We start from the raw sequence: 13,898 nt of genomic DNA on the forward strand, positions 1-13,898 counted from the left end.
GAAACCCCCGTTAGCCACACCCTTGATGCAATGCACATTCCTTGCTCATTGACTCACAGCTATCAACTTTCCTTTACTTCCTCTTTGCCATGTGTTGTGCAGCACTGTAGATACCTGAGAAGACAGCGTTTTCAGCAGACACTTGCTGTATTTGCGCACAGTCTAGCATGTCTTCTCTCTGTCACTTTGGACATACATGGCTTACGTAACAGATCAGAAGTCAGGTAAGCAAAGATATGAAGTTCTTTTACTTGTGCAGAATGGATAATGGGAGTAATGCAAATAACAGTATTAATAACTAGATATCTATTATTAGCAGTCTCCCACCTTGAACATTTATTAAACAGTGATGTCAAATTTAGATGTCAAAACAGTTTTCTCCTGACATCAGATTCTGTATGCTACCACAGAATGTTTCACTTCTAGTTGAGAGAGTACATGTTATCATGATAACATCAGTTTTAACAGATAATATCCATGCTAAAATCAAGAAATAAGTTAGAAGATGTTTGCTTTGAAGGAAGCTACTGCAAAGTTTACTAAAAAGGTTTGGGATATAACATACCTCATTTGGTCATGGTATCAGTCCTTATATCCTTACTCACACAAACTATAAAATCCACATGGTAACTTCCTTTGCTAAGAACATAGTTAGAATTTTTCCTCACCATTAAACTATATGAAAAAACACAGCAATACCAATATGATATTACAAATACAAAAATAAATGAATGCTTGCAAATAGGAAACATATTTTGCCCTTTGAAATTGTGTTGTAGGTGGCAATAGAGATGTCATATACTCCAGCTCTTCCAAAGAGACTCAGGGAGACAGGGAAAACAATTCATTTATGGATATAAAAACTGCATATTTTCATCAGCATAGTATGTTTATTTTCACGAAACCCTGATTACACTGTTCAGTTAATATTATAAATTGTAAATTTTAGCCTGAATATTGAATAAATTTGCTATATTCCTTTTCATGTTTGTAAGGTTATTTTAGATGTTGAAAAAAAAATGCACAAAACACTGTTTTTTCTTTTCTCCTTCGCATCAGACAAAAAATAGAGATCTTTTAAAAGGGGACCACAATTCAGAGAACAGATAACCAGCAATTTCCCCTGTGCAATGAGTGGCATATGAATTTTTTGTACCAAATCCCATAGCAATCATAAATGCATTAGTTTTTCTTTTTTATAGTTACTGTTTTTGGGGGTGGGGGTAGGGTGGGGAGGGGGAAGGAAGGGAGACGTTGTTGGGTGTATTTGTTTGTTGCCCATTTTTATTAAGGAATAACTAGTGCTGCAAACATTATCAGAGCTTAAGACATAACAAAATACTGACTATAAAATTTACTATAATTAAATCTTAATTCCAGCAACCTTGTGTGTGTTGGTCTTTTCCCTTCTATGTGCTGCTGTACAAACAAGCAATCAGTGTTAAGCGAGGAAAGAGAGAAGCTGAGTATATTAATATATACATATTTAATCAGGGAAATTCTCTAGAATCAGCACAATGTGACAAGGTTTAAATAGTGTTTAGAAGAAACAGCTGTTGAGTGATAACTCCAGTTCTGCCACTAACATTCTGCCCAAGACAAATTACTTTAAATCTATAAAATGAAAATGATATTACTAACCTGCTTTACAGGAGATCTTCAAAGATAAATTAGATAATATTTGTACAATGTTTTGAAAGTGCAAAGTCTCATAAAATGCAAAGAATTATTACCTCAGTCCTTCCTCTTAAAACCTCAGTGAGCAGTCATAGAATACAAATTGCCATGCAAACTACATTGTCCACTATCTCAAACACCACACACATTAAATCTGAGAAAGCTGGGTTGTAAAATCCTGTTAATTCAGCTCTACTTCATCTCTGCTCATCCAATAAAGAGTCTGCCCCCTAAAACCACTTCTGCAACATGCACAGAAGAACCATGTTTGAACAGTTGCTGATAAATTTTGGGGGAGATGCAAATGCTGACCCATTTCTCATTGGATAATGGTAATCAGTTTACATGTGTATATGCTGAATACAAAGAAAATGGGAGATATGTATGTACAATAATAGAGATCACTCAAAGAAAGCTTAAGTGAGGTGTTTTATTAAGTGTAATATTTTCTATGAACCATAAATTTAAAAACCAGTGGTCAAAAGCCCGACCTTTATCCTATGGCCTTTGCACACATACAGTTAGTAATAAATGTGAAAAAATACTGTATGCCCATGCTGAAATTCACTTTGTTACATTAACTTTAAAGAAGTTGGACCAAATGTAGTCTCTGGGTATGTGGCCAGCTGTGTAGGGAAAACGTTACATTTGAGTTCCAATTTTCAAAAATTGTTCAGTTACTTCAAATAGGCCTGAAAGAGCTGCCTGACTTCATTTGTGTCTGCAGCCTCAGTCTTAGAGTCTCTCTGTGTATCTTGTGACCTTGATAAGCAGAGCATAGATGCCATAGAAATAGTGCATCTGTGTTCAAAAAGCTGGGAAGGCAGAACCTATAGCTAGTTTGTGGTGCTGCACCACCAGTTTCGGATGAGGTTTCCCCACAGTAAATGTCTACAGAGTGGGAAAGAAAACAGAGAGGAACTTGCCCAGTGTTCTCCTTCATCATATTAGGAATGAAGAAGAAGTTAGGATCAAATACTTGGTTCTATGATGATTCGTGTAGGGGCATTATGCGATGGGCTGTGAATGAAATATTAAATGTTCCTGCTCAGTAAAGGAGGTAGAATTGCCATTGTATGAAAAATTCTACAGTGCAAGTGTTTGTTCTGAAATGAGTTTGGACAGGACTTTGCCAAGTTTCTCCACTGAATTCTTGTGCAAAAGATGTTTCCATTTTCCTGTGCTTACCTCATTTTTTAACTGTCATGCCAAATCCTTACTTTCTTGTAGATTATCAAAATACTAATTCATCTCGATGTGCCTAGAGGTATCTGTTCTTATTTAGCATTTACCTGTAGAACTGATTTGAGGTTAATTTCCTTGGTGTCTTTATTGCTCTTCCTCTCTCATAATGCAAGCTGCAACCATTAGTGTACATTGAAATTACTTTGCAAATCTCCCCTCTCTAAAAGCTGATTTTTTCCTGGGCTTCTCATTTTTTAAAACCTTCATATTTGTCAAAATAAATGAAAATGTGTTATATGCACATAATGTTTTTGTGGTTGCACTGTGTAAACAGCATTGAAGCAAACTGAATTAAATGGATATTTTGTTGCAGGATCAGATTCTGCCTCTGTTAAAGGAACAGAAACAATCAGAGGAGCAGTGCTGTATGGATGTTACTTATTTCTGAGTTTACTTTGACGTATTTATTGTGTATTATTTACAGTGTATAAGGAAAAGAGCATACCAGTTACAGCATCCAAAGGCTCATCTTAAAAATAAACAATTAGAGGCACGATATGGTATGTGTTGGAGCATCTAACTTGTGCTAATGTAAGTAAATGGTGTTTCACTTTTCTTTGCCTAATTAGCACAGTAACTTGTTAAACTATCAGGGAAAAAAATGTGCAGAGGAATCTGATGGGTAGTATAAAATCAGTGAATCAATATAAATCAATATAAATAACTATCAAAGAATCTCTCAGAAGGCATGAATCACTGATGTAAGGCAGAATACACCCAGCAGCTGTTTTACTGTCTACGTAATGTATCTATGATATCCCCATGTGTTGCTATCAGCACATGGGGATAGGCATAGGCATTTAGTGTGTTACCTCCCAAGCCCCTTTCATTGTGAGATTCAGTTCTGGAGTTCCCAATAAATCATAGTAGTTCATATCCTATTGACTTTGTGGCCAAAATGACCACACGGGAATGGGGCTGTTCACGGGCTCTGTTGATGCCGAGGCAGCAGAAACGAGGGTTGTATATAATGGGACGGGATGGGTTTCTGCTGCAGAGCGTCCCACGGGAGGGACATGGATGGGGAGCTGAAGGCCACAGGGCTTTTCACAAGCGGCGACGCAAACGCCTGCTTATGCCTTCGGCAGCTACCGAGCAAACAAACAGCGGGAAGCGGACAACGGGATACCCTCAACACTCGCATAAACCTAGCGGGGGAATAGGCCAAGCTGTTCCCTCCCCCACAGCTGCTTCCTTCTGTCCTGGGACAGGTAGAGGCGGTTCCATTCCTACCTGGGCGGGGAAGGCGCCGCTGGTTCCTCCTCCCCCCGCTTCTTGCTCCCGCCCCATCCTCCTCCCCCTCGGCGTCCCCAGAGGGAGCCCCTGCGCTCCGTGGCCGGTCGGAGAGCGCAGCTGGGCAGAGTAGTCCCTTGGCCGGCCCCATCCGTTCCGCAGCCCCTGCGACAGAAGGAGAGGAGGGAGTAGGAAAGGAGAGGAGGAGGAAGAAGGCAGCAGTCCTTCTGCAGCTGGGTAGGAACGTGTGCGTGCAACCCTCGACGGCTGCCCTCCAGCATGTTGCTCGGAGGCAGAGTGGCAGCCAGGAGCTGAGCGGAGTAGAACGCAGAGCAGAGTAGCGCAAAGTGAGGAGCAGCTCGTCGGGGAGCTCCGTTTGCCCGTCGCGTTCGATGCACACCATGGGCGTTCTCAACCCCCTGTCCGCCGCCAAGCCCCGCGGGGCCGCTCTCCTGGTGCTGCTGCTGCTGGGGCGCGTCGCACTCTGTTCCGCCGTGGAGGAGAAGAAAGGTAACGGGTGGTACGGGTGCTGGGGCTACAGGGTGTGCCCCTTGGTACTGCGGGGAGAGTCGGAGGGAAAGTCTTGGCTTCGTCCCTTAGAAGAAAGGGGGGAAAAAGTAAAAAATAAAAAACTACTGAGAGAAAGATGGAAAAACAGACCTACAGAGCAGTCGCGCAGCTCATGACTTCCTGATTCTAAGCTTATTTTCTTTTGTGGGGGCGGAGGAAATAAAAGGGAATAAACCTTTGAGAGTCTCATCGCTTGTGCTTGTCCCCTCCCGAGGCTTTTATTTTCTGCTCTCTCCTCCACTCCGCCCCCGTGCTCTTTCCGCGGCGCCCCGAGCGCCCTCACTGCCCGGGTTCACCCCATGGTGGCCGCCGGCCCAGTACCGCTCTGCTACCGACACCGGGGAGGTGGCACCGAGCACGGCAGGGACACGCAGGGCAGCCTCAGCCGTCCCGCCGCCTCGGGCCGGGCACCTCAGCTCATTCCGCTTCAAAAAGATGAATGCATGCATATACGTGTGCACACACCTGAGAAGGGTGTGTCGGGGAGGACGGGAAACTTCATGCGGATTCTGGTTCTCCGGTCGTGCTCGCTCTCTCTCTCTTTCTCTCTGCCCGGCCCGATGCCTCCGCTGTCACCCTCGCTGAGAGCGCCCGGCAGCCGTGCGTGGGAACGGCGCGGGACGGCCCGCGAGGCTGTCTGGTTGGCTTCTGGAGCTTTGTTTTTTATACGTTTTTGAAAAACTGGTTTAAGGAGTGAGAGAACGTTTTTGTTGGGAGAGTTCCGTCGCTTTTTCTCCATGTGTGGTGATCATTTCTGTGAATAGGCCCCGAGTGCTGTTCCAGGCAGAGTACAGTTCTCTTTATCTTGGAGATCTGCCAGCAAGGGAAAAAATGCAGATCTGTTGTTGTGTTTTCTTTCTACAGAAAAAGAGGGAAAAAAGAATTAGTAGTGTTTTGAAGAGCTGGCTTGCAGCTGAAAACAGCTGAACCTATGTTTTTGTAACTGAGAACAGTAAAACTGTCCTGAAAGGGAGCAGCAGCTGCCTGTTCTGAGGAACTAGTTACACAACCTCAAAGCATTGAAGAGGCTCCCTTGTTCCAGAAATCAAGTTCATACCTGTTGCTGATGTAACGTAGGCAGCTCTTCTTTCCTGGGTTTCTGATCTTTTTCTTTTCTTGTCTCCCCTCATCCACTGAAAGTGACGGGGAGCAGAGCTGACTCCGTCTGCTGCATTTAAGTCCTTTGAAATGGAACACCCTGATGCACATGCCCAGCAGAATCTGTAAAATGTGAGGGTATATATGTTGTTGCCTTCTTTAAAGTGCTTAATCTGGTGTCTCATAAAATTATGAAGGTGCTGTTTATTTGAGGATTGTTAAATAAAAAACAGCTACATGATAAACCCAATGGGCATCATTGTCAGCATTGTGTTAGTGAGTAACCATTCCTGTGAGGAGGACCGGGGACAGAAGAGGGAAGGCAGAATAACTTCTTCAAGAAGCATGAATCAATTATTTGAGCTTTATCTGTTTTTCTCCGCATTTGAAGATGAGAGAGGAAATAAAGGTGGGTACAGAATAAAGTGGCATTTGGGAATCATAAAATAATGAGTGAAGACCCACTTCCTTGGGACCCCATGGCATCTGAATTTATAACAGTTCTGAAAGCAAATATGCTGCCATAAACATTGCAACACTCATGTTTTATGATAAAATTCTGTTGCTTCTAGAAGTACAAATAGTAAATGCATTTATGCTTCTTAATATTTTAGTTTGTATTATCCCCCCCAAATTACCTTGGCAAATCTTTTTTGTTACAAGAATGTCAGAATCAAACTATAATGGGCAATGTAATAGTTGAATGGAAATTAAAATTCACCTGTATATTTTACCAGAAGTTTAGAACAATCTTTTCAAATTTGGATGAGACGAAACTTTTTTATTTGAATGACTGCAGTCATGAAAATGAAAAACAAACCAAACAAACCCAGTAGCTGTGCTTAATGCAGCACCAAACAGCATTGTTAGAAATTGAACTGTCACAGGGATCAATACCTCCCTCTCTCTCAATCCACCATCTTTAATGTTGATCCAGATTAACAGCAGAGGAAGTAATCTGGATTTACACTGATAGTTGCTGGATGGCCTGTTAGGTGCCTTTGACAGCAGGCATGCCACTTCCTGCAGCATGCATTTGACTGATGTCCATTTTGTTTCTCATTGCTTAGTGACATTGCATTTAGTCAAACCATTTCTTGTTGCTTTTTTGGCTCTATATATCTAGTTTTGATCTGTAGTTGCAGCCATTGTGGAATGGAGTAAAGGACTGTGCACTCTAACCCACTGGGCAGTGTACTGGCTGTAGAAGGTCTCTGCAGTACCCTCTCATGTACCATATGTTTTGTATTGCTTTCTGTGAAATAGGGAAATTAAGCTCCTTTAGGATGCTGGAGTTTTTTTGTTGGTGTTTTTTCTTTTTCTTTTTTTTTTTTTTTTTCATTTGGAAACTAAAACAAATTTGTGAAACCCTGGAGATGATTGTAGTTAGAGGTGGAAAATTTGAGTACAGTTCAATGTGGTGAAATAACACAAACAAGTTTCCAGTACAAACTTCTTCTTACTCTCTTGACTCAACGTGTCAATGATTAAGAAGAAAATCCAAGACCTATTGTTAAGGGCAATTGGCGATAAGCAAGGAAGGGAAGGCAAAGTGACAGCAGTCATCCCCTTAATTCAGAGAACTTGCAAATACAGTGAATGTGCAAAATGCTGTGAAATACTTTAGTGTCTCAGAGTGCATACATATGTATATGGTGAACAAACTGTGGGCAGAAGTGATGTTACTAAATGCAAATGTATTATTACTTGCATCAAGAGTTTATGGGGAAATTTGCAGATAAATGAGAAATGAAGATCGATGCCCTGAAGACTACAATGAGAGTAGTCCATTGTAATTCATTTGTAAATTTATAGAGACTTTCACTGAGTGTAACACAATGTCATTGTGTTCCTCAGGGCTGACTTTTTCATTTAGGTATCCATATATCATTGAAATCACTAGGATATGCGAGCTTAAGCAGCAAGATAGCTGACTGGCCAAACCAGTTCCTTCTGAAGGCATCCTTATCTTCCTTAAGTGCAAACTAAGTTAGCTTTAGTAGCTGTTCAGAAATAAGCCTACCAAAAGGTTTACTTCATCTTAGGGAGGATGACTATCTTCCCCGGATGTAGTAATATCCATACTTTCAAGGCAAAACCTCTGGATCAGGCCAAGTTTCAGTAGCATGTGTGAATCAGAGGATACAGTCAGCCTATGGTTCTAAGTGTTGTATCCAACAAAAAACTAACATACGTTAAAAACCTAGCAGTCAGTATGTCATGTTCTACTTGTTTCTAATCTTGTGTTACGCTCCAGTCTGTATTGCCAAAGTGCTTGTGCAGAGCATGTGTGGTTATGATGTTAAGAAGTACTTTGCCTTGTAGGGCTTTGCTCTGGAATGCCAGAGCTGGCTGTACTGACAAAATCATCTTCTGACTGATCTACACAAGGGGAGCACTTGCTGGGGTGATCTAGCTGACAGATGAGCTGGAAAGGCCTTATTTTCAAAAAGTGACCTGCTATCAAGAGCAATTGTTATTTTGGAAGAGCATTACTTGCACTAGGTATCTGTTATCGTTCTTCAAATACCACCCTGCTATGCTGCTCTCCTTGAGCATCTACCAGGGAAAATGTGATCACATTGTCTGCTGCTCAGCTAGTGCAGAACTGCACTCAATCTAGTTAGAATTTTGCTAATTTTAACAGAAGCAGGAATTGATTGGGAAAGGAGCAGGGCTTTCATTTGCTCTTCATAAGAGGCATGTTCTGACTTTTCCTTTCTTGGGTTTGCCATGCAGAAGCCGTGGAAGGTGTGCAATCTCTGATGCATGCTCAAGCAATAATTATTGCTGTGCTAAGGATTGTCACTCGTCTTGTTTTCACCCTAAGGTCAGCTTGAGCAATGTTCTTTGCTTTAAGCATGTATTGAGAAGTGAGTGCACAATTTGCCCTTCTGAGTCCTCCAAAGTGCTTCACCCAGCACTTAGGTTGCAGTGATGGCTGAGTGGGACCACTGCTTTGCCCTGGCTATGTGATACCTGGGGAAAGGCATGACAGGATCAAGCAGAGCAGCCCTTGCCTTGGGGATGCACAATCCCAGTTGGACTGATGCATGCTGGCACACCAGCTCTGGATGAGAGGGAAGGGATGAAAACCATGCCTGGTGACTCATTAGAGGACCTTCTGCCCCTGCTGCCTGCTTGTACCTGCCAGTTCTGGGGGGGTCACATCGAAGATCCAGGTAGCCAGTAGCATGGATTTAGCAGCTTTGTGTAAAGGGGGGTAGAAAGCATTTGGGTTCAGAGGAGACCACAAGGTTGATCTGAGGGCTGGAGCACCTTTCTTGTTGAGACAGTCTCAGGGAGCTGGGTTTGTTCAGTCTGGAGAAGAAAAGGCTCTCTTACAGTAGCCTTCCAGTATGTAACAGGAAAGATTATGAAGGACTCTTTGTCAAGGAGCGTAGTGACAGGACAAGGAGTTATGGTTTTAACTAAAAGAGATTTAGCTATGTGAAAGAAATTCTTCTCCATGAGGATGGTGAGGCACTGGAATAGGTTGCCCAGAGAAACTGTGGATGCCTCATTCCTGAAAGTGTTCAAGGCCAGGTTGGATGGTGCCCTGAGCAGCCTGATGTAGTGTGAGGGATTCCTGTCCATGGCAAAGGGAATGGAAGTAGACAATCATTTGAACCCAAGCCATTCTGTAGTATGTTATGATTCTAGGATAATTTTGCTTTGCTGGGAGTTAATGGTGCTTGGGATGTGAACCCACCACTTGATGTTTCCTGTGGACTTGGACAGTTGTTGTTCAGCTTGAAACAGTGCATGCTGCCCCTTTTGTGTGTGAAAGAATTTGACTTCTCTCTGTGCATCCAGGAACACTACTTTAGTCAGCACAGAACAAGTTCTAGCACTGTTCCTGCCCATTTTGGTTCTCACTGTGTTATTTCTGGCTTTCCACGACATCAGATTGGCCTGTAATACTCCTTTATTAAAGGGATGAATTCTGCTGACCTAATTGTATTGAGTAATAATGTACTTTTTTCTTCAGAAAAAAAATCAAGTTACAGAAGATTTGGCATGAGTATGCGTGGCAGAAGTCATTTGTAAAGGAAATGTGGAAAAAAAAGATTTTTTTTTTTTTTGCTGTTCAGAGAGATTGTACAAAACGAATGTCTTTTCCTGCTGAAGCAAGGCTGTTGCTTATTAAGAAAGCTGTGATATGCCTTAGTAGTTTTTTCCTGTGGGGAGAATATTTATGTGTAGTTTTGGGTCTTGTGCTCTCTGTGCTTAAATAGTAATGTTATTAAGGGTTATTCACAGGGAAAAAGCATGAGAAACTCTTGTTACTTTTCCTGTTGAAACAAATTTTGTGATGACAAAACTTTCTGAAAAGGCAGGGCCTTGTGGGCTGACCACTACACCAAGCAATATGCTTGCTACCGCATTGTATTTATGTAGCCTGTTATGGTGTGTGAGCTTTCATTTTGAAGTATTAATGCAAAGTGTGTTTTGCCTGCTGACAAATCAATGCAAAGCAAATGCAAGTTTCCACTGCCTTCCAGTGTGCTTTCTCCAACCCACACATCCATGTACATGAAAGTAAACATCTACATGTTCGCTTGCATGTCTTGCTGTTAGAGTGCATCAAATCATAGGTGGATTCTGTTTGCTTCAGTGGTTGAACGAGGAAAAGAAACAAACAAACAGAATGACTTCCAGTCAAAATGAAACATATATTAGGGTGGTCCTGGTGAAGTGATGAAAAAAGGAAAACAAACAAACAAAACAAAAACAACAACAACAACAAAAAGGAAATGAAAACAGAGCATCAACTATCTTAGAAAAGGCAATTCTAGGCTAATCTGAAAGATTTGTTTGAAACCATTTATTTTCTTTTAGGTTGGGTAAAAGGAAAATCAAATGCTAATTGAAATGAAAAGCTGCAGGTTTATTCTGAAAATACCAGAGCACCGCTTTATTTTCTTAAATCTCCCTCCCGCTCAAGTTTCTGGGCCAAGGTATGTTTGCTGCATTTGGCTCAAATTAATGAACTAACAGAATCACAGAATCACACAGAATCACAGAATTACCCGGGTTGGAAGGGACCTCAAGGATCATGTAGTTCCAACCCCCCTGCCTAGCAGGGCCACCAAACATACGCCTTTACTAGATCAGGTTGCCCAGGGCCCCGTCCAACCTGGTCTTGAACACCTCCAAGGATGGGGCATCCACAACCTCACTGGGCAGCCTGTTCCAGGACCTAACCACTCTTCTAGTAAAGAACTTTCCCCTAACATCCAACCTAAATCTTCCCTCCTTCAACTTAAAACCATTTCCCCTAGTCCTGCTATTATCAGCCCTTTCGAAGAGTTTACTCCCCTCCTGGGAGTAAGTTCCCTTCAGGTACTGAAAGGCTGCAATGAGGTCACCCCGCAACCTTCTCTTCTCCAGGCTGAACAAACCCAACTCCCTCAGCCTGTCCTCATAGGGGAGGTGCTCCAGCCCCCTGATCATCTTTGTGGCCCTCCTCTGGACCCTTTCCAAAATCTCCATATCTTTTTTGTACTGAGGGCTCCACACCTGGACACAGTACTCCAGATGGGGCCTCACAAGAGCAGAGTAGAGAGGGACGATCACCTCCCTATCCCTGCTGACCACCCCTCTCCTGATGGAGCCCAGGATCCCATTTGCTTTCCGGGCTGCCAGAGCGCACTGCTGGCTCATGTTAAGTTTCTCATCTATCAGGACCCCTAGGTCTTTTTCAGCCGAGCTGCTCTCAAGGACAACTCCTCCCAGCCTGTACAGGTGCCTGGGGTTCTTCCGGCCCAAGTGCAAAACCTTGCACTTTGCCGTGTTGAACCTCATTAGGTTCACCCGAGCCCAGCTTTCCAGCCTGTCAAGGTCCCTCTGAATGGCATCTGTTCCCTCCACCGTATCGACTGCACCACTCAGCTTGGTGTCATCAGCAAACTTGCTGAGGGTGCACTCCATTCCCTCATCGATGTCATTAATAAAGATGTTAAAGAGCACCGGTCCCAAGACAGACCCTTGAGGGACGCCGCTCGTTACCGGCCTCCACCTGGACATAGAGCCATTGACCACCACCCTCTGTCTGCGGCCTTTCAACCAATTGCTTATCCATCTAGTTGTCCACCCATCAAATCCACCTCCCTCCAATTTGGAGATGAGGATGTGATGGGGGACCATGTCAAAGGCCTTGCTCAGGTCCAGGTAAATGACATCGGTCGCCTTCCCTTCATCCACCAACGCCGTCACTCCATCATAGAAGGCCACAAGATTAGTTAAGCATGACCTTCCCCTGGTGAAGCCATGCTGGCTGTCTCGGATCACATGCTCGTTCTTTATGTGATCAAGCATGTTGTCCAGGAGGATCTGTTCCATAATCTTCCCAGGCACAGAGGTGAGACTCACCGGCCTGTAGTTACCCGGGAAAATATTTTTTTATCCGGCGACCCCCCCCACAAAAATTGTGCTTCCGAAATCTCTTGATGTCGATTCCGCGGGGCTGGCCGCAGCCCCCCCGTGCCACGCACGGCAGAAGCCCTTTCAGTTCTGTTTTTTGCTTGAAAAAAACTAAGGTGTAATAAATTGCAACTTGTGTTACTGTGATAAGCTCTGCTCCAATATATCTGAAGGTAAAATAGATAAATGTTTTTTATGGCGTTTCCATTTTCACTGTGGATTAATAATGAAGATCTTGGTTTCCATCATCTGCGCTGGTAATGGTATGCATCGTGCATATATTGAACCATACTGTCCTTTGGCCAGGGTTGATACACCTGTGACACCAGTCCCAGTGTAGACTGGGACTTTGGGCAGCAAAGCAAGGGCTGCCAAGCAATGGTGCTGCCATACTGGTTAAAAGCCCTCTGCTGAATGTAGCACTTCATGCTCAGCTGAAAATATGAAGATAACCAAGGAAGCCCTAGAAATTGGCTATTCTAGGCACTGGGGTACAGTGAACTTTCACTTCTCCTTATGGGAAAAGTACTATTTTACCTGTTGGGAGCCATGGGACCAGGGCCATGGAGACTTTGGCTGCCTGAGGTAACACAGCCGGCCACTGACAAAGTTGCCTGTTGGGATCTTGGCCTCTCCTCCTACACAGTAGACGATGACAGTCATAGCCTGTAGTTTGACAAACCAGCTTCCTATTAGAGGGCTGATTTGTGAGCCTGGGATTGATGTCTAGAACAAGGCCATTCTGTGTGTTCTCCCTGGCAGCTCTATGTCTATGTGGGATGCAGGCCATATTGTGTCTGGTGGTCCACCTGGGACATGGTGACCTCAGTGGTATATGTCTGTCTTGGTTTCTTAATTTTCTGCTTGTGATGGGTGTCTTGCTCCACCATGCTGGGGAAGCCCCAGCAGCTACTGAAGTACTAGCTGTGTAAGGTGGTAGCTGCGCATCAAGGTGGGCTGCAAGTGGGTATTGCTTTGTGAAGATATCAAAGAACTACAGGTATTTCTCACAGGGGATTTGCATTTGAACACTTCTCCACCCATAAAGATTGGATATGTGCTTCTGAAAGATAAATCTGATTTGAATCTAAGGTAGTAAACAATTCATTTTCAGAACTGTGTACTTACTTTCTGCAAGCGATTGTTATGGCTGCATGTTATTGTTCCCTATTGCTAAGAAATTCCCCGATCTTGGAAATACCAATGCATATAATTAATTCTTTATTTGTTTTGTTATCAAAATACTTAAGTTCAAAATGTGTTTGTAGAACAACCGTGCTTTCTGAAGTTCACTTGGGAGGCAAGGCTTAGGAGGGGGGCAGGGTTCAAGGAGGAAGCCCATTCTAGATGTTGCGTCAGTAATTTCAGTGCTTTTAGCAAAGAAGCTAGAGGCTGTTTGCATAAATCAGTAACTAGTTCCTATGATTCAGATTAAATGACATTGAATAAATAACTTCTAGTAAATGAAACAACTTCTGCAGTTAGGGTGGCACAATGCATATTTCGTGTTGCTTGTCGTGTGGCTCTCAGTAGTTACAGTTAAGCTGGGTTACACTTAGAATGCTAGGGGGCATTTCATCACAAGCCACTTAACCAAAGTTACATTAAAATGAGATATAGATTTGTTTTGTACAGGTGACATTGTGCTG

The 13,898-nt window shown here is 43.2% G+C and overlaps 1 protein-coding gene and 1 non-coding gene across 4 annotated transcripts in view; one reads left to right on the plus strand and one right to left on the minus strand.

Moving 5' to 3' along the window:
- EGFR (epidermal growth factor receptor) overlaps positions 1-13,898 on the plus strand; it is a 229,664-nt gene that overhangs the window by 75,096 nt on the left and 140,670 nt on the right. For 2 of the 3 annotated variants that reach the window (XM_015854890.2, XM_015854891.2), the window contains exon 1: positions 4,227-4,665. The exons of the other annotated variant lie outside the window; for it this stretch is intronic. In XM_015854890.2, coding sequence (XP_015710376.1) covers positions 4,548-4,665 — 118 coding nt within the window. In that variant the 5' untranslated portion in view covers positions 4,227-4,547. Of the gene's footprint in view, positions 1-4,226; positions 4,666-13,898 lie in introns of those variants that run through there. 3 annotated transcript variants of the gene reach the window in all.
- Positions 12,207-12,336, minus strand: LOC116653053. The gene has a single exon (XR_004306461.1). It is a non-coding gene; the product is annotated as a U11 spliceosomal RNA (small nuclear RNA).

The sequence above is a fragment of the Coturnix japonica genome, chromosome 2 (genome assembly GCF_001577835.2).
Source record: "Coturnix japonica isolate 7356 chromosome 2, Coturnix japonica 2.1, whole genome shotgun sequence".
Taxonomy (NCBI): Eukaryota; Metazoa; Chordata; class Aves; order Galliformes; family Phasianidae; genus Coturnix; species Coturnix japonica.